Source organism: Mastigoproctus giganteus, chromosome 2 (genome assembly GCF_048544385.1).
Source record: "Mastigoproctus giganteus isolate SK-2022 chromosome 2, ASM4854438v1, whole genome shotgun sequence".
NCBI lineage: Eukaryota > Metazoa > Arthropoda > Arachnida > Uropygi > Thelyphonidae > Mastigoproctus > Mastigoproctus giganteus.
This window is the reverse complement of record NC_143576.1, coordinates 255,562,414-255,587,963: the sequence shown is the minus strand read 5'-3', so window position 1 is coordinate 255,587,963 and position 25,550 is coordinate 255,562,414. Positions and strand designations below refer to the sequence as shown.

General features: G+C 37.7%; 1 protein-coding gene across 2 annotated transcripts in view; it reads left to right on the top strand.

Moving 5' to 3' along the window:
* The window catches only part of LOC150090401 (cAMP-dependent protein kinase type II regulatory subunit-like), a 232,000-nt gene that overhangs the window by 139,451 nt on the left and 66,999 nt on the right, over positions 1–25,550 (top strand). For both annotated transcript variants that reach the window (XM_090369101.1, XM_090369100.1), the window contains exons 7-8: positions 6,066–6,225; positions 21,711–21,812. In XM_090369101.1, the coding sequence (XP_090225227.1) occupies positions 6,066–6,225; positions 21,711–21,812 (262 nt within the window). The remainder of the gene's footprint in view (positions 1–6,065; positions 6,226–21,710; positions 21,813–25,550) is intronic.

Sequence of the window (25,550 nt, the reverse complement as noted above, 5' to 3'; positions counted from 1 at the left end):
GGTTGTCAAGGACACTACTGACACTATGCTGCTGCAACAGGATCTGGAAAGGTTGAGCAGATGGGCTGAGAGGTGGCAAATGAAGTTTAACATTGACAAATGTAAAGTACTACACATGAGAAACAGCAACCCCAGAGCAACGTATCAACTCTGTGGTACTACACTGACAGTGGTAGAGAATGAAAGGGACCTGGGGGTGGTTGTGCAGGCAAATATGAAGTTCTCTGAGCAGTGCAGATGGGCTGCAAGAGTAGCTCATGGTGTATTGTCAATGATATATAGGAAGTTTTCTAGCAGGGATAAGGAGCTGATTATTCCCTTGTATAAGGCAATGGTCAGGCCACACCTAGAGTACTGTATACAGGTCTGGAGGCCTCATTTCAAGAAGGATGTAGAGCTGCTGGAACGAGTACAGAGAAGGGCAACAAGATTAGTGAATGGAACAAAGGGGTGCTCTTATGAAGAAAGGCTTAAGTTTGGCAAATTACAGTGTCTGGAGACTAGGCACCAGCGAGGTGATCTGATAGAGGTGTATAAAGCCTTGAATGGTTTGAGCATGCTCAGTGCTGATGGGATTCTTCCTCCCGCTCAGAATAATCACCTGAGAGGGCATAAATTCAAATTGAGGAAAGACAGATGTAGGATAGACGTGCGGAAATTTGCCTTTAGCCAGCGGGTGGTTGGTTGGTGGAACAGACTTCCATCCCTTGTCATGGAAGTTGATAGCCTAAATAAGTTTAAGGCTGAGCTGGACAGATATTTTGAACGAACAAAGGGGTGAAGTGGAAGTGGTGTGTTTTTTTTTTTTTTTTTTGGGCTGATTCTGCATAAGCTTGCTTTCTTGCATCAAATGCCTCTACTAATGCTAACCTGTGCTCCTGAACTTACTCCTATTCTTTGCCACCTTTTTTCACTTTCTTATTCCAAAGGTGTTTTTCCTTCTGCTTGGAAATTTGCTCATATCCAGCCAGTTCCTAAAAACGGTGACAAATTCCTCCCATCCAATTATCGTCCCATTGCAATTACTTCTACTCTTTCTAAAGTAATGGAGAAATCAATTAACCGTCAACTCTTAAACTACCTAGAAACCTTCCATCTGATCAACGATCGCCAGTATGGATTCCATCAGTGTCGATCCACTGGTGATATTCTGGCTTATGTTACCCATTTATGGACTAATTCAATGGAAAGGTTCGGTGAAACACAAGTAGTTGCTCTTGACATCTCAAAGGCTTTTGATCGTGTTTGGCATAAAGGTCTTCTAAACAAGCTTCCATCTTATAGTCTGCCAACTGTTTTTTGTAATTGGTTATCCAGTTTTCTCTCTGATCGCTCACTGAGGGTGATGGTAGACGGCTCTCTGTCATCTAACTTCTCCACTAATGCTGGTTTACCCCAAGGTTCAGTTCTTTCACCCACTCTTTTCCTCTTGTATATTAATGATCTTCTTCTACTGAATGGAAATCCTATCCATAGTTTTGCCGATGATAGCACATTGCATTCTCCTTTCCGTTTTGAGAAACCTTGTCTTGGCTCAATCAGCTTGAACTTCTGGAATATCTACTACCAAATCCTTAAATGCCGATCTCCAGTGGGGCAAAGACAACTTAGTTGATTTCAATCCTTCTAAAACTCAGTCTTGTCTTATATCTTGCAAAAAGGATTCTGCTGCTCCTATGTTTATCTTTGGTTACACTGCAAATTCTAGGCAAAACGATATATCTCTTTTGGGATTACCCTGACTTCTAATCTCTCTTGGCACAAGCACATTACAAATATTGCTTCCTCTGCATTTAAAAAACTTGGTTTTCTCTTTCGCTCTCAGCGTTACTTTTCTTCCAAACAGCTGTTCACTCTGTACAAATTGCAAAACCGCCCTATCATGGAATATTGTTCTTACCTCTGGGGCGGTGCCCCCAAAACATCTCTCAGGCTTCTAGATTCCATTCAGAAGAGGGCAGTTAGGTTAATTAATGACTCTTCTCTAACAGAGTAGATATTTCCATGGGCACTGTTCTTCTGAATTGGCTTCTATAATTCCTTCTCTCTCTTTCAAAACAGTCCAAACACGTGCCGTCACCAGCCAACATCCATTTACTGTCCAACTTCAAACTCACAGAACCAACTTTTCATCTCCTCGTTTATTCATTTAACTGCCGTTTTCTGCAATAACCTTCCTTCATACGTATTTCCTGAAAATTGCAGTCTACAGAAGTTCAAGTCTAATGTCATCAAATATCTTCTTTCATCTTCTCAATCTCCAACCCATGCATGGTACTAAGTACTATAGTTTCTAATACCTCATGTTTGGGGTTTTCATAAAATTTCGGGATTCACCAGGCTCCTACAAAACCTTGTTGTAGCCGAGTTCCTTTATGAAGGTTGTCACAGCAAGTTTCCCTTCATCGCACTGCGTGTTAATGTGGCAGTCCTCTTTGATCAGTGCATCGATCCATCTCTTGTTGTCTGTTGTCCCTGACATTACCAGCCGGCTGTTTTGGGGCTTGTCAACAGTGTCACTTTCCCCACTCCTAAAGTGTCTTACCCAACATCTAACTGTACTCACATCTACAGTATTGTCACCCTAAACATTTTTGATATGCATATGGATTTTGATAGGTGTCACTTCTCCCTTGGTAAGAAATTCAATTGCCACTCTTTGCTTGATAGGTATATCTGTAACATGCACCATTTTGAACTATCTGTGGGCTGCACTCACAGGACTGATCACAGCGCCACTCAGTATGGTGAAACTAGAGATCTGTAGTTGACTACTCGGTGACACTTGGAATGATCTATGGTGCCACATTTGAAAGCAAAAAATTATGAGGCATTACTTTCATACCAGTCCTCGTAATAAGCGGTGATAAGAAATGAGCTATATATTTGGAGAGTTCATATGATGGGGGCACCCTATTGTTACAACAGGCAGCAATAGGGTACAATGGAATACCCAGTTTGTGCACTTCCGATAATCCATAAAAGTTTGGAAGCTGGCAACCTGTCACATTTAGTCTCCACCGTTCACACTTGCTTATACTTGCTTTCTATATACCAAGAATATACTAACTATTCACCTTGGATTCTAAACTCTTAAGTATTTTAATATAAGAGACTTCAATAGTTTTGTATATCTCTGAATCACATAACAAGGTTGCATTGTTACTGCATTGGTTGTGTGGAACTCCCTGGCAGGAGATTACAGTTGATATTGTCCAAAGTCAAACCGGCTGTTCCATTGTTACACCATGCAAATGTGGTATATCATGTTGCTTATCCAAATTGTGTAGTTTCTTATATTCGTGAGTCGGAATGTAGATTGTATTATTGTGTTTCTGAACATGAGGGGACTATTCACTGGGCTGATTTTGGCAGCTCCGCCATTGTGGAGCATTATTGGTGTTGAGTAGCATTTTAATTATAATTTGAAACCCTATGTTGAAATATTGGATTATGCCCATGATTCCCAAGGTCTCTCATGGTTGAAGTCTCTCTATATAGCTGTGACGGGTCCCACAATTAATCGTAATGCTGAGACCTGCATACATCATATTCTTTTCTTCTCCCTTTCCTTCCACCGCACAATATTTACATCAGTAGTAGGAGTAGTAGCATGTGATGAAGAAAGCAAGTGTATGAGCTTATGCAGCATCAGCCAGAGGGAAAAAAAAAAAAAAATCACACCATTCCCTCCAAATACCTGTCCAGTTCCTACTTAAATTTATTTAACCTATCAACTTCCACAACGAAAGATGGAAGTTTGTTCCAGCAATTAACCACCCGCTGGCTAAAGGCAAATTTCCGCACATCTATTCTACATCTGTCTTTTCTTAATTTGAATTTATGCTCCCTTAGGTTTGTAATCTGAACAACTGGAAGGATCCCATCAGAATTCAGCATGCTCAACCCATTCAAGGCCTTATACACCTCAATCAGATCACCACACAGGTGCCTAGTCTCCAGCCACTGCAATTTTGGTAAGAGGATCCCTTCATTCCCCCTCACCAATCTTGTTGCCCTTCTCTGTACACGCTCAAGCAAATCTACATCCTTTCTAAAATGAGGCCTCCAGACTGTACGCAGTACTCAAGGCGTGGCCTGACCATTGCCTTATACAGAGGGACAATCACCTCGTTTTCCCTGCTAACAAAATTCCTATATATCATTGACAAAACCCAATGACCTGCCCTGGTAGCCTGCCTGCATTGCTCAGAAAACTTCATATCTGACTGCCAATTACTCCCAGGTCTTTTTCATTTTCTGCCACCTTAAGTGTAGTACCACACAGTTGATACTTTTCTCTTGGGTTACTTCTACCCATATGCAGTATTTTGCATTTGTCAAGGTTAAACTTCAGTTGCCACTTCTTAGCCCATCTGCCCAAATTATCTAGATCCTGTTGTAGTAGCACACTGCCATTACTGTCATTAACAACCCTGCCAACCTTTGTATCATCTGCAAACTTTGACACTAATCCTGATACACCTTCATCAATATCATTGATATATATACAAAACAACAGTGGACCCAACACCGAACCCTGTGGGACTCCACTAATAACATTAGTCCACGAAGAGCAGCACCCATTGCTTACCACCCTCTGTCTTCTCCCACTCAACCATCCTTTTATCCATTGTAGCAACTTACCCTTAATACCATTCTTCTCCAATTTGTACAATAGTCTTCCATGCGCAACAGTATCAAAAGCTTTTCTGAAATCCAAATATATGATATCAAAATTATTTTATGCATCCAGTCCTTTGTAACCACATCATAATATCCTATCAAATTTGTCAGACAAGACTTTCCCTTAACAAACCCATGCTGTGTCTGAATTATTGCTGCAGTCTTGTCTAGATGATCCTGCAATGCATCTTTAATCAGTGACTCCATTGTTTTACCCGGAACAGAAGTTAAACTAACTGGTCTGTAATTACTTTGTCACCCTTCGATCCCCCTTTGTGAATTGGGGATACATTTGCACCTCTCCAGTCCGTGGGGACTCCCCTGAGTCCAAGGATGCTCTCATAATTATGGCTAAGGGTTTGCTTAGTTTGCTTTGCCGCCTCCTTTAATATAACTGGATAGATCCCATCCACCCCAGGTGCCTTTCTTATGTTTAACTTCAACAACAATTTCTCCTCCACTTTGCTCTCAGTTATTACAAAATCATTAAGTACCCTGCTACAATTTGATAACCTTCTGCCATTTTCAAACCTTAATAAATCCTCATGTGTGAATGTAGATGCAAAATACTCATTCAGTTTTTTGCTATTTGAGCAGGATCATCAATAGTCGAACCATCTATATCAAGTGGACCAATCAGATTCATCCCGTTCCTTTTAGAGTTTATATAAGTGAAGAAATCCTTGCTGTTTTTCTTAGCATCCTTTGCCAAAGATTTCGTTCTCAAACTGTGTTTTGTTTGGGAAACCCAATCGTCTAAGAACAATTCAAGAATTTGAAATTCTAGAAATACCTTTTTATAAATTCAGTGGATAAAGGGTTGTAATTGACTGCATTCTATTCATGGGTAAAAAATTTCGGTGAATTTAAACTGTTTTCCATGGAAATAACTTCATTGAAAATATTTTCACATCTTTAATGTAATTTGTTAACAAAGGGAGATACCAATATTTTAATTTATTATATGATTTTTTATAGTACTTTTAACTGAGTTTATATAAAACAATTCCTATAAGTTTAATTGTCCTCTTGATTGGGAATTTTCTTTAATAAACATAAGTATTTTGTTTAATTTCTACTAAAATAAAAATTTCTTTTTACCTATAGCCATTCAGAACACGTTAGGATCCTAGTTATTCTGATTAAAAGATTCTGGATATCCTGGAATAATAAATTTAGACTCTTGCAGACTCAATGATTTCATTTGTCTATTTCTCCCCCCCCCCCCCAACACATAATCCTGCAATGCATCTTTAATACATACAGCCAGTTCTGTATTCTGTGTGTGCTATTAATTATTGATTTTAAGACAAATTATAATATATTCTGTATGTGGAGTCTGATGGATATTATTGAGTAATTTTCTTAATTTTTTTCAGAGGAAAGTTTGAGGCATATGTTACTTTGGGTAGTGAAGAGTCAGGCAATCGAGTTGGAACCTATGAAAACTGTGGTAGTTTTGGGGAGTTAGCTCTTATGTATAATATGCCGAGAGCTGCTACAGTGAAAGCTCTTACAGAAGGATCTCTGTGGGCAATGGTGAGTGTTTGTTGACTTTTGTAGTAAAAGCTGTTTTGCGTAATGTTTTTATATATGTGACTGCATTATTTATAAAACTAAAAAAATCGTTAAAACTCAAGGAATAAATGCATCAATCATAAAACTAAAATATAATTTGTAGACATGGAATGAATGATGCTGTCATATGAAACTGCAGTAATACATAAATGATCTGCCTAATCTTAAGTGATCAAGATGGTATGAAACTGTTGGACTGGTTACTGAAATTTAATAGTTAGGAAAAAAAAAATTAAGAATTGACAGCTGATTTACAAAGTTAGTTTTTTATGGTTAAATAAGTGAAAGATTGTAAGTGGTGGCTAAAGCCATTTTTCTTAGAGCATGTTTGCTATTTTTTACACTGATCTTGTATTGTGGATGTACCTTCAACACAAGTTGCCTTGGTATAAAATGCACTGTTCCAGTGGAGAAGTATATTGCAGTTTTATTTAAAGTGTTTTCCACTGCCCTTACTCGAGTTTTGATTCTATTTGGAGTCTCATCGGTGAGCAGGGTAGGCAATGTGAAGACTTTAGTAGCAAACTTAGTTTGCTTAATGCTACATAAGAAAAATTATTTTGGCCACCACTTAAAATAATTGGTTTTTTTTTTAGCACTCATAGCACCAATTTTCACTAGTTGCTTAAATTACTTAATTTTATTTTTGTGCACCCTGTCACATCTCATATTATGGATATGTCTCATTGTTGTGTTGCCAAGGTCTCTACATTGCCGACCTCTCACCAATAAGACTCCAAAGAAAGTTGAAACTTGGATCTTGTGAAATATGTCAGCCCTAGATGATTTGGGGTTGTGAGTTTGTTGGTTTGTAGTGGCCTCTTCATTTTTACTTTAGTGGTTCATGTCTTTCTTTCCTTTCTACCAACTTTTTCCATTTGTCTAGTGTCTGTCAGAGGCCTTTTTCAAAATTTGCAGGTCTTTACATCCCAAAATTAAAATTCAAGTCTGAGCTGTGGCAAATACTTTAAATAAAATTGCAATATACTTCTCCGCAATACTAAGGAAGCTCATGATGAAGATGCCTCCACAATATGACATCAGTGCACTAAGAGCAAACTTAGTTTTCTTACATAATGTGGAACAAACTAAGTTTGCTCCGCATTATGTAAGAAAAATTTCTTCAGTTGTCATTTACAGTAATGTTTTTTTTAGCACTGGCTTTCATCAATCACATAAGGGAAACATTTATCTAATGTTGTCATGAAGGTTGTCAAAAAAAGTAGGCAGCATGCATGTTATTAAAAAACAAGCTTTATTTATGTATATTTTATGGTTATATTTGCTCAAAATGAATCTCTAGCCTCCTGTGCAACTTGATCCAAACATGTGGGAGGCTGCTGATACTTCAGGAACTTTGTTTTTATTGATGATCGATGAGGGAGTCACCTAATACCTCCCATAGTATTTCTTATGTTCTCTAAAAGCAGTGACCTCTGATTTTGCTCCATCTTGTGGAAGAAATCAAAGTTATAAGGTATCAACAGTCATATGATGCCTTGCATTGTAATATAAAATTGTCACTTCCTTAAGGAAATGGTGGTGTTTTTGTTATATTTCTGGCTACCATTCCTGGAGATTCATTTTCCCAGCAGTATAAAAAAAGCACTGTCATTTCCCACTTTTGTATGCAATCGCCATATCATTAATGATATGTTGATCACAGACAAAATTAAGATTTAGCTATTGATAATGGCGTGCATATTAAGACCACCATTGCTAAACAATTGGGCATTCCTAAAAGTATGCTGTTCCCGTTTTGAAAGCATTAGCATTAGCATAGGCATTTGATGCAAGAAAGCAAGCTTATGCAGCATCAGCCAAAAAAAAAAAAAAAAAAATAAAGTAAAATAAATAAATAAAAAATAACCACTTCCACTTCACCCCTCTGTTCGTTCGAAATACCTGTCCAGCTGAGCCTTAAACTTATTTAGGCTATCAAGTTCCACGACAAGGGATGGAAGTCTGTTCCACCTACCAACCACCCGCTGGCTAAAGGCAAATTTCCGCACATCTATCCTACATCTGTCTTTCCTCAATTTGAATTTATGCCCTCTCAGGTGATTATTCTGAGCAAGAGGAACAATCCCATCAGCATTGAGCATGCTCAAACCATTCAAGGCTTTGTACAGCTCTATCAGATCACCTCGCTGGTGCCTAGTCTCCAGACACTGTAATTCGCAAAACTTAAGCCTTTCTTCGTAAGAGCACCCCTTTGTTCCATTCACTAATCTTGTTGCCCTTCTCTGTACTCGTTGCAGCAGCTCTACATCCTTCTTGAAATGAAGCCTCCAGGCCTGTATACAGTACTCTAGGTGTGGCCTGACCATTGCCTTATACAAGGGAATAATCAGCTCCTTATCCCTGCTAGAAAAATTCCTATATATCATTGACAATACACCATGAGCTACTCTTGCAGCCCATCTGCACTGCTCAGAGAACTTCATATCTGCCTGCACAACCACCCCCAGGTCCCTTTCATTCTCTACCACTGTCCGTGTAGTACTACAGAGGTTGCTGTTTCCCATATGTAGTACTTTACATTTGTCAATGTAAAGTACTACATATGGGAAACAGCATTCGTTTGCCACCTCTCAGCCCATCCGCTCAACCTTTCCAGATCCTGTTGCAGCAGCATAGTGTCAGTAGTGTCCTTGACAACCCTGCCAACCTTCGTATCGTCTGCAAACTTGGACATTAAGCTTGATATACCATCATCAATATCATTTATAAAGATCGAGAAAAAATTGAAAGCTTAGAGAAATCTTCACTGCGTAGGATCACATCATGAAAGGCGAATTATCCAGATCTAGAAAAAGTACTTAGCATTAGCATTAGTAGAGGCATTTGATGCAAGAAAGCAAGCTTATGCAGCATCAGCCAAAAAAAAAAAAAAAAAAACCCCACTTCACCCCTCTGTTCGTTCAAAATACCTGTCCAGCTGAGCCATAAACTTATTTAGGCTATCAACCTCCACCACAAGGGATGGAAGTCTGTTCCACCGACCAACCACCCGCTGGCTAAAGGCAAATTTCTGCACGTCTATCCTACATCTGTCTTTCCTCAATTTGAATTTATGCCCTCTCAGGTGATTTTTCTGAGCTAGAGGAAAAATCCCATCAGCATTGAGCATGCTTAAACCATTCAAGGCTTTATACACCTCTATCAGATCACCTCGCTGGTGCCTAGTCTCCAGACACTGTAATTTGCAAAACTTAAGCCTTTCTTCGTAAGAGCACCCCTTTGTTCCATTCACTAATCTTGTTGCCCTTCTCTGTACTCGTTCCAGCAGCCCTACATCCTTCTTGAAATGAGGCCTCCAGACCTGTATACAGTACTCTAGGTGTGGCCTGACCATTGCCTTATACAATGGAATAATCACCTCCTTATCCCTGCTGGAAAAATTCCTGTATATCATTGACAATACACCATGAGCTACTCTTGCAGCCCGTCTGCACTGCTCAGAGAACTTCATATCTGCCTGCACAACCACCCCCAAGTCCCTTTCATTCTCTACCACTGTCAGTGTAGTACCACAGAGTTGATACGTTGCTCTGGGGTTGCTGTTTCCCATATGTAGTACTTTACATTTGTCAATGTTAAACTTCATTTGCCACCTCTCAGCCCATCTGCTCAACCTTTCCAGATCCCGTTGCAGCATCATAGTGTCAGTAGTGTCCTTGACAACCCTGCCAACCTTTGTATCGTCTGCAAACTTGGACATTAAGCTTGATATACCATCATCAATATCATTTATAAATACAGAAAACAATAATGGACCCAACACTGAGCCCTGAGGAATGGCTACTTCTGGAATGGCTAATGATAATGAGTGCAAAAAATGTTCCTGTAGATGTAAATCTTATAAAAACTAAGGCTGAATCAGTTGTGTATCAGATGAATACTGAAGATTTTAAGGCTTCTGATGGATTGTTCCAGAAATTTAAGACTCATTATGGGCTGTCTTTCAAAAAAGTGTGAAAGTATGGCTATTGACACTAAAGCTGTGAAGGAATGGAAAGAAAATCATTTAAAAAAGAAGTTTCATTGCCATATTGACCAAAACAACATCTTCAATGTTGATGAAACTGATTATTTTTTTTTAAGTTGGTACTAAACAAAATGCTTACATTTAAAGACGAGAAATGTAGTGGAGGGAAAAAAAAAAAAAGCAAAACAACAGATTACCATTCTCCTAACCCAGAAAGTCCAGAAGCTTTAAAGGTTTGCAGACCCTGCCAACTATGCATCAAGCAAACCAAAAGGCTTGGATGTCATCAAAAATTTATGATGATTGGATCAGACTTAGATCACAAGATGAGTGGGAGAACAGAAAAATTTTGCTGTTTGGGAATAACTTTTTTCCCTCATTGCCAAATGAATCACATACATGCATGCAGTGGCTGTTGAATATCTGCAATATTTTTTACTTAATATGATATCAGTTCTTTAGCCACTTCAAAAGCAAAATACATGCTAAAGTGCTATGCTGCAGATAATGTATTTGTATTTCAGCATGTAGTGAGATTGACAAAAAAAGTAATTACCTACTATTTCAAACATGCTGGATTTTTCCTTGAATGATGCAATAATTGAAGCTTCACATGCTGCTTCCTCTATTAATTGTGAAAATAGTCCAATAATAGTGAAAAAATTTTAATGACATGCATCATCATCTAAAATCAGAGGGAAATGTTAAAGTTTGTTATTTGGTTTTTAGGAGTATTAGCAACTAAGGCCATATTGCTCCGGGATATGCGGTGGTCATTCCCTGACCTTTCCATATTTGGTGGTGACGGACTCGAACCCCAGTCTAATCAAGAAGCATGTGCTACGCACTGCTGCTCCTTCCCACCTGGCTACAGAGGCGCCGAAAATGTTAAAGATTATGCCAAAGTTGATATGGATATTGTGTTTCAGAATATGCACAAATGAAGAGGAACTCATTTGGATGTACCTGAAATTTGTAATGATGAAGAAGAGAAACCTACTGTGGTTGACCAAAAAGTTTCATTGAAGGATGCTCACCAAGGTTGCAACAATTGTGAAGCAATTCATTAATCAGTCAAACTAGATTTTAAACAGGCCAGGAGTAAAGCTTTGCCTCTTGTCCAAATGGTAGTCGAGCATTTTGGTATCTTGTCAAAGCTGTTGGCTGCAACTGTTGACCATCTCTACTTTCACCTCTGTTAAAACCCAATAGTTGTATCGACACCTCAGCTAATGATAATGCTGACTTGCTAGGATCTGACTTTTCTTCTAACTTGATCTTGGTAAATCACTTTTTAATTCCCAATACATTCCATTCAATGCCTCCTGTAGCCTTCTGCCAAAAGGATGTCAGAAAAATTTTGAACAGTCTTAATACCAAAAAAGCACCAGTTCCTGATGGTATTTCTCCACTTGTTCTCAAAAACCTGTGCTCCTGAGCTTACCCCTGTTCTGTGTCACCTATATTCACTTTCTTATTCCATTGGTGATTTTTCTCCTACTTGGAAATTTGCTCATATCTGGACAGTTTCTAAAAAGGATGACAGATCCCTCCCATACAGTTACTATCCCACGGCACTACTTCTGCTCTTAGCATTAGCATTAGTAGAGGCACTGAAGCCACGGACATCCTCTACGACATTGCCCGCATTGCCCGGCCATACGGTTTGAAGATCAATGCTGGTAAGACAAAGGCCCTGACAACAGATGGGTCGCAAGCCACCATCTATCTCGAAGGCGTCCAGATCGAGCAAGTGCAGGACTTTAAATACCTTGTGTCGCTGGTCCAGGAGAAGAAAGTTGCATCCACCATGGAAATCCACAGCAGAATTGGACAGGCGGCCACTGCGTTCGCCTCGCTCAAATGGTGTCTGTGGAAGAGGACCAACATTTCCACAAAGACTAAAATCCGACTCTTCCAGACTTTGATCCTGCCCATTCTTCTTTACGGATCGGAAACATGGATTTGTCTCAAGTTAGATTTGAACAAACTTGAGGTATTCCAAATGCGATGCCTGCGGCAGATCTTGGGCATCTCTCTTCGCGACCGCATCACTAATGATACCATCCGCGCCAGATGTCAACAGCAACCAACCATTGCCGACCAAATCCAGAAGCGAAGGCTCAGATGGTTTGGCCACGTATGTAGAATGGGCAAGAACAGAATACCATTCACACTCCTTTGGAGACAACGACCCACCCAATGGAGCATCCAACGGACCGCGCCTAGGAAAATGTGGGCCAAGCAAGTGGAAGATGACTTGAAGAGCCAACGTCTCGACCTTAACCAGGCCAGGACTGAAGCCATGGATCGTAAGGTATGGAAGAACATCACAGAGCAAGTCCGAAACCCTGCGGCACCTACAGCAGCATACTGGTTGCGTGGCCAACCGCCTCCCCCAGCTGCCAGCTAAGGACCAAAGAAGAAGAAGTAGAGGCATAGGAGTAATTGATTGCTGGAACAGACTTCCATCTGTTGTTGTGGAAGTTGATAGCTTAAATAAATTTAAGGCTGAGCTAGACAAACATTTGGAGTGACCGGATGGGTGAAATGGGAAGGTTTTTTATTTTTTTTATTTTTTTTTGGCTGATGCTGTATAACCTTGCTTTCTTGCAAGAAAGCAAACTTATGCAACATCAGCCAAAAAAAACCACTCCCATTTCACCCCTCTGTTCGTTCGAAATACCTGTCCAGCTGAGCCTTAAATTTATTTAGGCTATCAACTTCCACAACAAGGGATGGAAGTCTGTTCCACCAACCAACTACCCGCTGGCTAAAGGCAAATTTCACCCTTCTGTTCGTTCGAAATACCTGTCCAGCTGAGCCTTAAATTTATTTAGGCTATCAACTTCCACAACAAGGGATGGAAGTCTGTTCCACCAACCAACTGCCCGCTGGCTAAAGGCAAATTTAGCCAGCGGGTAGTTGGTTGGTTGTCGCTCATAAAAAATTATTTACGAGCGACAATGTCTCAACAACGACTCTAATTTGGCAATAATTTCAGAAGAAAATGATCTTCTGGAAAAAATAATTTTTTTAACATTATAATTTTCCTTTTATTTTATTTTTGTGGGTACGATACTGTGATTTAGAATTTAAAGTTTCCACAATTTCAGAATGATTTTGTTATTTTTGTTTGTTGTTTCATTATATTATATGTGAGTTATGTTGTAATTCTTTTCTTTTTAAATAAATTAGTAATAATTATTTACACCTCATTTTATTTTTTTAATCCAAATATTTTGAGGCAGAAAATTTGATTTCGCTTACTGGCGGCACATAGGGTTGCAACGGCCCTGCTCTCTTTACCTCAAAAGAATCCTTTCTTTACCTCCTTTAAAATCTGACAATCTGTGGGTAACACCATAAAATATTGCTCCTGATAAACACACTCTGGACCACCTATCTTTATTACAAAATAATGTTATCCATTTCCCTGAGAAAAGAGTCTCCCAATATAACTAGATCACCTTTGACTAGAGCAGTGTGCACTTGACTATTTTTTTCTGGGGCTCCGAATCAGGGGATGCATCACTTGACAGGTCAGGAGATACTTGTGTCCCTGACGAGCTCCTAGTTACATTTGTTCCTCGGGCAAGCACTCGTTTCTTCAGTGACCCAAATTCTTCTTGTAATACACCAAGTTGTAATTTGAGATTGGTAAACTCCTTACATTGGTTGCAAAGAAACGTATCATCAGTTGAGCTAAATCTGTCTATTAGACAAGTCTTAGAATATAAGTTACAGGCTATACAAATGACAAAATTGCAACTCACGCTATAAATGCCCACAGGCATTTCTGTTCAAAAAATGGGACTCAAAAAAGCCCACAGCCATTTTTGAATCCCGATGTCTCTGGACTTTGTATTGTAAGTGGATCTTGTAGCAACCATAATTTAAGTAAAATTTGAACTTTAGAAAAATTATGAAATTTAAATTTACAATACATTACAGAATTTATGTTAACAAAATATTTCAAAACATTCCTACCAAAATATCGATAACAAAGGCTATCTGAAGCTGTAGCTTTCCAAATACTTTATAAATTTAAACTTACAATATGCCACAGAATTTAAATTAACAGAGTATTACAGAAATTATACTGCTGACCAAACTTTTAACCACTATTGAAATTAAGTTTAAGCTACCCAACAAAAGTTATGAAGTGTCCATCAAAATATAGACAATAAAGGCTATCTGAATATTAAGCTGTAGCTTCCAAAATACTTATCTAAATACAAAAATAAACTAACCTTCATGACTATAGGAATTTAAACTATATATTAACTACAGTTAAGTATATTAAAATAAAAAAAAACAAAATTATTTCAAAAACCAACCTGCAATGAAGAGCTTTGGAAATACACGCAGTAACCTCGATCCCAATAAATGAGAAAGAAAAGTTGATTTTATTTTATGAGTTTGAGGTTGGACAATAAAAGGATGCTGACTGGTTGCAGCACATGTTCAGACTGCTTTGGAAGACAGACAGAGAGAGAGAGAGAGAGAGAGAGAGAGAGAGAGAGGGAGAGGGAGGGAGGGAGGGAAAATCATAGAAGCCAATTCACAAAAACAGAAAAGGCATGCAGCAAAAACAGTACGTCTTGATTAATTTTGTAATTTTGACAATATGTACTTGAATTTTAGGAAGGCTTTTGATACTGATGCACATAATAGACTGTTATACAAACTGGTGAAATGTGGCATTACAGGCAAGTTACTGCTATGGATAAAGGGGTGGTTATCAATGGGCATGGCTCTTTGTGGACTTATGTAATTAATGGAGTTCCTGAGTTCAATGCTCAGCCCATCCTTGTTTTCAATATTTATTAATGATATTGAAGAAGGTATATCATGTCTTAATGTCTAAGTTTGTAGACGATACCAAGGTTGTCAGGATGGTTAATGACGGCCATCAGTGTGAGCTACTGCAATAAAATCTAGGAAAATTGGGTTGAAGGGCTGAGAAATGGCAGCTGAAGTTTTAACATTGACAAATGTAAGGAAATACATATGGGTAGCAGTAACCCCCCAGCATAACTTAACAACTGTGTGGTGCTACACTCAGGGTAGTGGAGAATGAAAAAGAAATGTGCAGTAAGGCATGAAATTCTCTGAGAAATGCAAACATGCTGCCAGGATAGCTCATGGGGTTTTGTCAATGATATACAGAAACTTTGTATCACAGATAAGGAGATGATTATCCCTTTGTATGATGGACATGATTAGGCTGCATCTTGAGTACTGTACACAGGTCTGGAGGCCCCAATTTAGGAAGGATGTAGATTTTGCTGAAATGGGTGCAGAGAAGGGCAACCAGACTGGAAAGGGAGCCGACCGGGCTAGCCGAGGCGGGAATCGAACCCGGCAACCCAAAGGTCGCGGGTTCGATTCCCGCCTCGGGCTTGGATCAAAGTACTGCAAAAATCTTGGGAGGTGCAATATGGCCACAGAAGCCGATGCGCCAACAACTACCAAATCAAAAAAAAAAAAAAAAAAAAACTGGAAAGGGAACAAAAGGGCGCCCTTACCTAGAAAGGCTTCAGTTCTGCAAATTGCAGCATCTCGAGACTAGACACCTGGAGATCTGATTGAGGTGTTTAAAGCCTTGACTATGGACTGTTGTTTTTTTTGTTTGTTGGATTTATTGGTGCAAGGGCTACTAAGGCCATAATGCACCTATTACAGTCTTATTTGGTACATGATTGTTATATTAAAAAAGAGAATTCGGATCAGATGATATTTGTTTATCATTCTCAAGAAGGTAAAAACGTAATTAATATCTTGTTGGTCTCCGAGAATCTGCTGTAAGGTAAGTTTATTGGAGGAATATAAATGTGAAGAGAAAGCTGTTTGTCGTTCTCTCAAGTATAATGGGCATTCAATGATAGTGGTTTACTGTGAGTTGAGTTTGACAGTTGCTGCATAGTAGAGGGTCATCCTGAGTGAGTAAATAACTGAGTTAGGTGGGTATGTCCTATTCACAATCTGGTAAGTATTACTTCTTCCTTTCTATTACCTCTTAGGCTTGATAGCCACTGCTTGTGATAATTTTTAATCTGGAAGAGCTTATTGCTTTTTTGCTCCTGCCAAATGGATAGCAATTTTTTTCTAAGAGTGCTATGTATGATGTGTAAGATATCTGGACGTCTGATGTTATGTGACTGGCATTCTTGGCAGTAAAATCTGCTTGTTCATTTCCTACGATTCCAGAATGCCCAGGTATCCAACAGAAAATTATTTTTTGCCTGTTTGCAAGAAGCTGTACTAACTTGATTCGAATTTGTTGTAGTAAGGGATGACTAGAAGAAACTTTACACTGAAGAGCAGATACAGCGCTTAAGGAATTGGTGTAGTAATGGTTTGAGGATATAAAGACTGTTTTACATTCTATAGAGCTATCAGGACAGCATATAGCTCTGCTATGTAAGTGGTGACTATGGACTGAGTAAGCTGAATGTTAATGCCATTTTCCCACTTGCTGAGACCACACACGAGGGGGCCATGAATTTAAGATGATGAAGGATGGTTGCAGGATTTGGTGTGCAGGAGTTTGTCTTCAATCAGCGGGCAGTTAATTAGCATTAGTAGAGCCATATGATGCAAGAAAGCAAGCTTATGCAGCATCAGCCAAAAAAAAAAAAAAAACCACTCCCATTTCACCCCTCTGTTCGTTCGAAATACCTATCCAGCTGAGCCTTGAATTTATTTAGGCTATCAACTTCCACAACAAGGGATGGAAGTCTGTTCCACCAGACAACTACCCGCTGGCTAAAGGCAAATTTCCGCACATCTATCCTACATCTGTCTTTCCTCAATTTGAATTTATGCCCTCTCAAGTGATTATTCTGGGGCACCTCCATAGCCAGGTGGGAAGGAGCAGCAGTGCATAGCACACGCTTCTTGATTAGACCGGGGTTCGAGCCCGTCACCACCAAATACAGAGGATGCGGAAAGGTCAGGGAATGACCACCGCATATCACGGAGCAATATGGCCTTAGTTGCTAATGCTCCCAAATAACAAAACAAACGATTATTCTGAGCAAGAGGAAGAATCCCATTGGCATTGAGCATACTCAAACCATTCAAGTTTTTATACACCTCTATCAGATCACCTCGCCTGTGCCTAGTCTCCAGACACTGTAATTTTCAAAACTTTCTTCGTAAGAGCAACCCTTTGTTCCATTCACTAATCTTGTTGCAACTTCTCTGTACTCGTTCCAGTAGCTCTACATCCTTCTTGAAATGAGGCCTCCAGACCTGTATACAGTACTCAAGGTGTAGCCTGACCATTGCCTTATACAAGAGGATAATCACCTCCTTATCCCTGCTAGAAAAATTCCTGTATATCATTGACAAGACACCATGAGCTACTCTTGCAGCCTGTCTGCACTGCTCAGAAAACTTCATATCTGCCTGCACAATTATCCCCCAGGTCCCTTTCATTCTCTACCACTGTCAGTGTTGTACCACAGAGTTGATACGTTGCTCTGGGGTTACTCTTTCCCATATGTAGTACTTTACATTTGTCAATGTTAAACTTCATTTGCCACCTTTCAGCCCATCTGCTTAACCTTTCCAGATCCTGTTGCAGCAGAATAGCGTCAGTAGTGTCCTTAACAACCCTTGATTGTTGGAACAGGCTTCCATCTGTTGTTGCAAAAGTGGATGGGTCGAATAAATTCAAGGAAGACCTAGACAAATTCTTGGAGGGTACAGATGGATGAACTGGATAGTTTTTTTTTTTTTAGCTGATCTATATAAGCTTGCTTACTTTCATCATTTGCCATTACTACTACTACACTATCTGTGAGACAAAGGGTGGAGAGAAATTTTTGTAAGAGATGAGTCATTAATTAACCTAAAGGCCCTCTTTTGAATGCAGTTGAGAAGCCTGAGAAAGGTTGTGAGGGCACTGCCCCCATAACCCCTCTCAGTCTTCTAAATTCCATTGAGATTTGTATAGTGTGAGTATGGATGTCAGATTTGTACAGAGTGAATAGCTGTAGAAGTCAGGGTAATCCCTAATAGAGATATGTGATCTTGTCTAAAAATCCGAGTGTCATCAAAGATAAGCATAGGAGCACAAGAATCTTTTTTTGCAAGATACAAAACAGAACTGAGTTTTAGAAGGATTGAAATTAACTAAGTTATCTTTGCCCCACCGGAGATCAGCATTTAAGAAACTGGTAGTGAATATTTCAGAAGTTGAGGCTGTTTGTGCAGGGCAACATTTCTCAAAGTGGAAGGTGGAATGCAATGTGCTATCATCAGCAAAACTATGGATAGGATTTCTGGTCAATGGAAGAAGGTCATTAATAATCAAGAGGAAAAGAGAGGAAGAAAGAACTAGAGGAAGACAGAGAGCAGTCTACTGTAACCACAGTGAGCTATCAGAGCGAAAACTGGATACACAATTATAAAAAAAAAGTTGAAAAACCGTAAGATGGAAGCTTATTTAGAAGACATTTATGCTAAACAAGGTCAAAAGCCTTTGAAATTTCAAGAACAATTGCTTGAGTTTCACCAGACTTTACCCCAGAAATCCCAAAGAAATGTACGAACTGTGTGGTACTACAGTCAGTGTAGTAGAGAATGAAAAAGATCTGGGGGGTAATTGTGCAGTTAGATATGAACTTTTCTGAGCAGTGCAGACAGGTTGTCAGAGCAGGTCATGGAGTTTTGGCAATGATATAAAGCAATTTTGCTAGCAGGGATAAGGAGGAGATTATCCCTCTGTATAAGGAAATGGTCTGCTCTCTGTCTTCCAACTTCTCCACTAATGCTGTGTTTCCCAAGGTTCAGTTCTTTCTTCCTCTCTTTTCCTCTTGATTATTAATGACCTTCTTCCATTGACCAGAAATCCTATCCATAGTTTTGCTGATGATAGCACATTGCATTCCACCTTCCACTTTGAGAAATGTTGCCCTGCACAAACAGCTTCAACTTCTCAAATATTCACTACCAGTTCCTTAAATGCTGATCTCTGGTGGGGCAAAGATAACTTAGTTAATTTCAATCCTTCTAAAACTCAGTTCTGTTTTGTATCTTGCAAAAAAAGATTCTTGTGCTCCTATGCTTATCTTTGATGACACTCAGATTTTTAAACAAGATCACATATCTCTATTAGGGATTACCCTGACTTCTACAGCTATTCACTCTGTACAAATCTGACATCCGTACTCACACTATACAAATCTCAATGGAATTTAGAAGACTGAGAGGGATTATGGGGGCAGTGCCCCCACAACCTTTCTCAGGCTTCTCAACTGCATTCAAAAGAGGGCATTTAGGTTAATTAATGACTCATCTCTTACAAAAATTTCTCTCCACCCTTTGTCTCACAGATAGTAGTAGTTCCCCCATCTCCGCACATTTGGAATACTGTGTTCAACCTCATCTGACAAAGATATTGAGCTTCTTGAAAGGGTCCAAAGACTGCTACCCGGAATGGTGAGATCGGCTGAAGGAAGACCATATGAGGAAAGACTCCGATTATATAGGCTGCAGAGCTTGGCAATTACGCACCTCAGAGGAGATCTGATTGAGGGATTGGTAAAATGAATGAAGGTGGAATTCTCACTGTTATAAAGAATTCCAGAACTAGGGGTCATAAATTCAAACTACAGAGCTTGATGTTTAGATTAGATTGTAGGAAGTTTTCTTTTAGCCAGTAAGTTGTTGATTGCCGAAGCAATTTGCCCTCGCAGGTAGTTGAGGCTGACATTTTGAATAAATTCAAAGGTCAGCTTTGTGTGAGGAGGGAAGCATATCATAATTTTATTTTCTTATCTACTTTTTTTTTCTTTTTTTTTTTTTTTGCCATGCAGCAAAAGCCTGTGGTTTCCTTGCTTCATATAGCAAATACTATTACTTCTGTAAAATTTCTGAGTTACTCTGTGAGAGAGAGAGAGAGAGAGAGAGAGAGAGAGAGAGAGAGAACCCTGGGTGTTTCAAGCCCATGCTCACTAGATGTGACTGCTGGGGTTGATTTAGCAAGTATCTTCTTAACCTTTAACCCACGTAAGATACTAAATTCTAACGGTTTTAATACCTTTTGTGTTTGAGGTTTCATTAAAAAAAAAAAAAAAAAAAGATTAGAACTTCTATGTTATTGTTGTTTTTTTCAGGTGAAAGTGAATTAACCACTATCATGTACCTTCATAATTTTTTTTTTTTTTTTAAATGTTCTCTGTGACTGAAGCAGGCACATTTTGATAGATTATTTTAAAGTCTGCAATCAATTCCCCTCTCTATGGTTAAGCCTTGATATATGTATGTATACATCGATATTGTTCATATGTACTAATGTATGCAGTAATTATTGTACCCTATGAATTTTATAGATTAACCTTACTATACAATCAATGCAAAATGTACACTCTTCATTTTCTTATTACTGTAGCAGTGTATATACTGCAGTACATATTTCTGAATTAGATTATCTATATTGTATTGTATTAGCAGGATTACAATAAAAGTTCAAACTTTTCTTTGTTCTTTTGCTGATTTTATGAACTGTTGATATGATGTCTTTTGATATAACTGCAGTTTTCCTCATTCCCCTGGGAGGGGCCCCTATAAAGAGCTTTGACTGTATTTATATGTAGAGAGTCATTACCCAGTGCAGTAGGGTGCAGTACTGCCGCCAAGGTAGGTTCCACTGCTGAGATCAGTTTTGCCACCAATACATTTTGTTATTGGTGGCAGAACTGATCTGCACTTCACCTATGTAGTGTTAGTGTTTAAAATTAATTTGTTAATAATAGGGTATAAAAATCATATGTTTTGCAAATGTTTTCTCTACAGTTTTTATTTTTTTAATTTAAAAAAGTTGTCTAAACAAAAGTAATTAAGTTTGACTTGCTTTTTTCTCAGAATCATTTTCAAGTTATTTCAAAAAAAGTAACTAAGTTACTTGCATGCATGTACACTGTTTTGTCTTTTCTTATTTATATGTCTTTGTTTATTTTGTTTTGAATATTAGGTGGCTTGGTACAGAGGAGTAGAATCTCACTTCACTGTGTTCAAACTTATCTGTAGCAGTAATTTTCTGTATTTGTTAAGGGGTTTAGTGTTTTCTTTTTTCATATGTTTTAGTGATATTACCATGTTGGTTCCCTGTAATAAAGTGTTTTTCATAATTTTAAATTCTTATTATATATTATTTTTTATTTATTATTGAAATATTTTTATTATATATTTCAATTATTTTATAATTTGTTTATAAAATGGTTATTCAGTTGTGTAAATTTCTGTCATATTGCCATAAATTGATCTGGCACAGGACAAAATGTTTTAATTACTTTAATTTTTTTATATATGTATTTTGGCCTTACATTGCACCGAAAATTTTCCTATGTTATGTTGTTTGAAGGTAGCCTCTGAAGAGATGTGATTAATAAATTATATCTTAATCACGATTAAATGTAATAATTGTGAAAATTTTGAACAGGATCGACAGACATTTCGTCGCATTGTCTTGAAGAATGCTTTCAAAAAACGCCAAGAGTATGAGCAACTTTTAGAAAGTGTTCATATATTAAAATCTCTAACGGTAAGATATTTTGAATTGCTTTCATTTACAATATAAAACTTAATTACAGTGAACTTCAAAATTTTAGATTACTGTACATTTTATAAATTTCCATTGAGTAGTCCTTAAGAATAATACTAAAAATTTATTTTCAAGTTTTAGTACAAATTTTAAGATTTTAACCCTCCTCCCTCCATTAAGTTATACATACTTGTTTTCTAGTATTGTTGGAATGGTGAACTGGTTCTCTTAATACGATTATATTTAACTAATGTAAGATAAATAGTAGATATTTATATTTAGAAGTTTTAAGATGAATATTATTTATCATAAAGCTTCTGAAAATTTATTTAGCAGCTTGCTTCTCTTCTGAACATTTAATATACATATGACATTCAGTGTTTTCTATCAGCATGTATTCAGTATATAGTAGGGAAACAAACCACAAATACCAAATTTATTAGTATTACTAGTGATAAAATGGTGTGAGAGAGCAATCTTATAATGGATCTGCCAAAAAAATATGCCACTTATTTCATTTTTCCATCCCTTTTAATAATTTGTCTAATTCTTCTGTAAATTTATTTGATACTATCCACTTCCATAACACCAGATGAAGTTTGTTTCAACAATTGATTACTCTCTGGGTGAAAGTAAATTTCTTCACCTCTATCCTGCAACCATAAGAGTAAGGATGCAATCCTTGTTATCCTTGCTGGTGCTTAGTTTCCAGGCACTGCAATTTACAGAACCAAAATTTTTCTTGGCAAGTGCCCCTGACTAATCTTGTTGCTATTTTCTGCACCTGTTCCAAAAAATTAACCTAAAATGAAGTTTGCAAATCTGTATCCAGTACTCAAGGTGCAACAATGCATTATATAACAGGATAAGCACCTTATGACCCTGCTGGAAAAATTCCTGTATATCATTGACAGAACCCCATCAAGAGTTGTCCTAGAAGTCTCTCTGCATTGCTCATAGAACTTCATGTCAGTATTTTCATTCTCGACTACATTGAGTCTGGTGCCACCCAATTGATATGTTATTCTGGAATTACTGCTATCCAAATGGAGTACCTTGCATTTATCAATGTTAAATCTCATTTGCTACTTTTCATCTATCTGCTTAATTTAACTAGGTCTTGTAGTAACATACCCTCTGATTACTATTAGAGGGTCTATTACTCCAATTTAGACATTAAGCTTCATGTGCCTTCATCAGTATCGTTAATAAATATTAACAGTAGGTTACCCAACACTGAACGCTGAAGCACTCTAATAACATTAGGCCATGAAAGGTAGTGGCCACTATCTCCTTTATTTCTAAAGCCAATACATGGGATTAAGATAATATTTATTTCAAAATGAATAAATAAACACTATGCTCTCCCAGAAGCTTGATAGTCCTGTTCCCAGTTGCTCCTCAACTCCTAATGATTTGCAATAAACCGACATTGGAACTTGATATCGGCACTTAAAATAAAAATATATTTTTGTGAGTAAATAAGATTTCATTACTCTGTATTTTCAAACTATATTTACCTTTTGCAGATTATGTATATATATGTTTTACTTGTATGATCCCTGAGGAATACTTATATATGCATTTTTCAAGGTAATTTCAAATAATGTTTCAGAGTTTGTTACAAATCTTTTAGTAAGTGCTGCCATCTTTTTTTTTTACCTGTGTTTCTAAGTGATTCAAGACCGTTTCTAATAAATGGCAGCACAAAAGTAGATTTTAAAATTTGAGGAGGCGATCATGCTTTTCCAGCCATTGCATAAATTTGGCTTAGAAAAGCTGAAATTCTCTGGAATTCGGATCTAGAAATTGATGAAATTAATCAAACTTAGTATTACATTAAAAAAGAAGTAATGAAGAGTTTCCACAATTTTTTTTTTTTTTTTTGTATTTTGTAAAATCTTTTGCAATTTAAAATTTTTTTTGTGATTTAAAACAAAATTCTAATTTGATTTTTGGAATAATTTCACTCTAATATTGGGCAACCAAGCACAGAAAAAATTAATATTTAAAATAATATTTATGTACATAGTTCATTCATTCTTACGAAGTTTCAAATTTTCTAAATATATAGGAAAACCTGCTCCTCAGGAAAAAATGCTTGTAAACTCACTCCTGAAAATGTTAATATCTGAGCAGAAGTGAATGGAGAACACATCAATAGTCTGGCCCATTAGCAGTTGACTGCCTTCTTTTTGCCACTTTTTCTGTGTGACTAACTGTTATTCCTATGTGTAGGATATGTTGTTAGTCAAAATATGTGAATGGGAAGCTTACATTTAAACATAGGCAGAATATAGTTTAACAAATTATGGTCAGGAGCACTGAATTTTTTTTTTTTTTTTAAAGGAACATTAGCAAAATCATTTTGTTAGTAATCAGGCGCAACAATACTGTGGTGCCTGGGTTTCTTGATTGCAGGCTTTTCAATGTCAAACTTTAGGAAAGCTAATAAAGCATTTAAAAAAAAAAAAAAAAAAAGAAAAAGAAAAAGCTAGCCACTTTATTTTCCCCCATCCCTCCTAATAATTTGTCCAATTCTATAAATTGGTCAATTATTAGCCTAAAGGTATAAAAGAGAAAGCTGAGCTTGCACCAATGCATATTTTGTTTAGCTCTACATACTCAAATTTCGGCATGTAGTTTGACAGTCCAGGCTTTATTGAAGTTATTCTTAGAAGTCCAGAAAAACTGCAAAAAACTAAATTATGAAAAATTTTTCTCCCTCCATCTTAGTGTATTTTTCATGTGAAATGGGTAAATTAGGCACTTAGCCTGAAAAGTGCAATTGAAGTTTAATGTTGATAAATTCAAGATGCAGCATTTGGGTAGCAATAATCCCAGAATAACATATCTTATTTATAGTTCAGTAAATCGTTATAAACCTTGTACAAGCATTCCAAAACAGTCCAAGCAAGCTGATAACTCTAGGCAGGCAATTTAACATATGGATGCAGAAAGGATGTTCATAAAAGCATTTTGTTTTGTTTTTTTCCTTGTAAATGTTATACCAACATTTAAAAATCTGAACATAGTTCTTCAATCAAACATGCTCCACATTCACGTACTAAGGTCGAGAGAGAGAGTTCTCGTTTGGAGGTTGATTACCCTAGCAGACTAAATTAATAGGCTAACTCCGACTTAGTCATATTAGTGATAATAGTTGCAAATGATGCAAGAAAGCAAGCTTATACAGCATCAGCCAAAAAAAAAAAAAAAAATTGCATTTCACCTATTCACTATCCATTCCCTCCAAGACTAGTCTGGTTTAGTCTAGTTCTTCCTTGAATGTTTTCAAAATATCCACTTTCACAATAACAGATGGAAGCTTCTTCGAGCAATCAACCACCTAATGCTTGAAGGCAAACTTCGAAACATCTCTTCTTTATCAATTGAATTTATGTCCCCTCATGTGTATAGTCTGAGCAAGAAGAAGAATCTTATCAACATAGAGTTTGCTAAAGCCATTCACACAGTCTTAAACACCTCAATCAAACGGGGAACATGCTTTGTAAAAAGGATAGGTGGAATAGGACCAGGGTATGTCTGCCAGGGGCAAAGGTTGATGACGTTGTAGAGCGGATATCATCTTTTAAGGGCACAAAAGGTGATATAGTTGTACACGTTGGCACTAATGATATTAAGAGTAGGAGACCGGCGGAATTACTTAGCAAGTACAGGTCACTGTTGAAAAAAAGCCGTGAATTAGGGTTGAATTTGAAAGTGTCTGCAATTCTG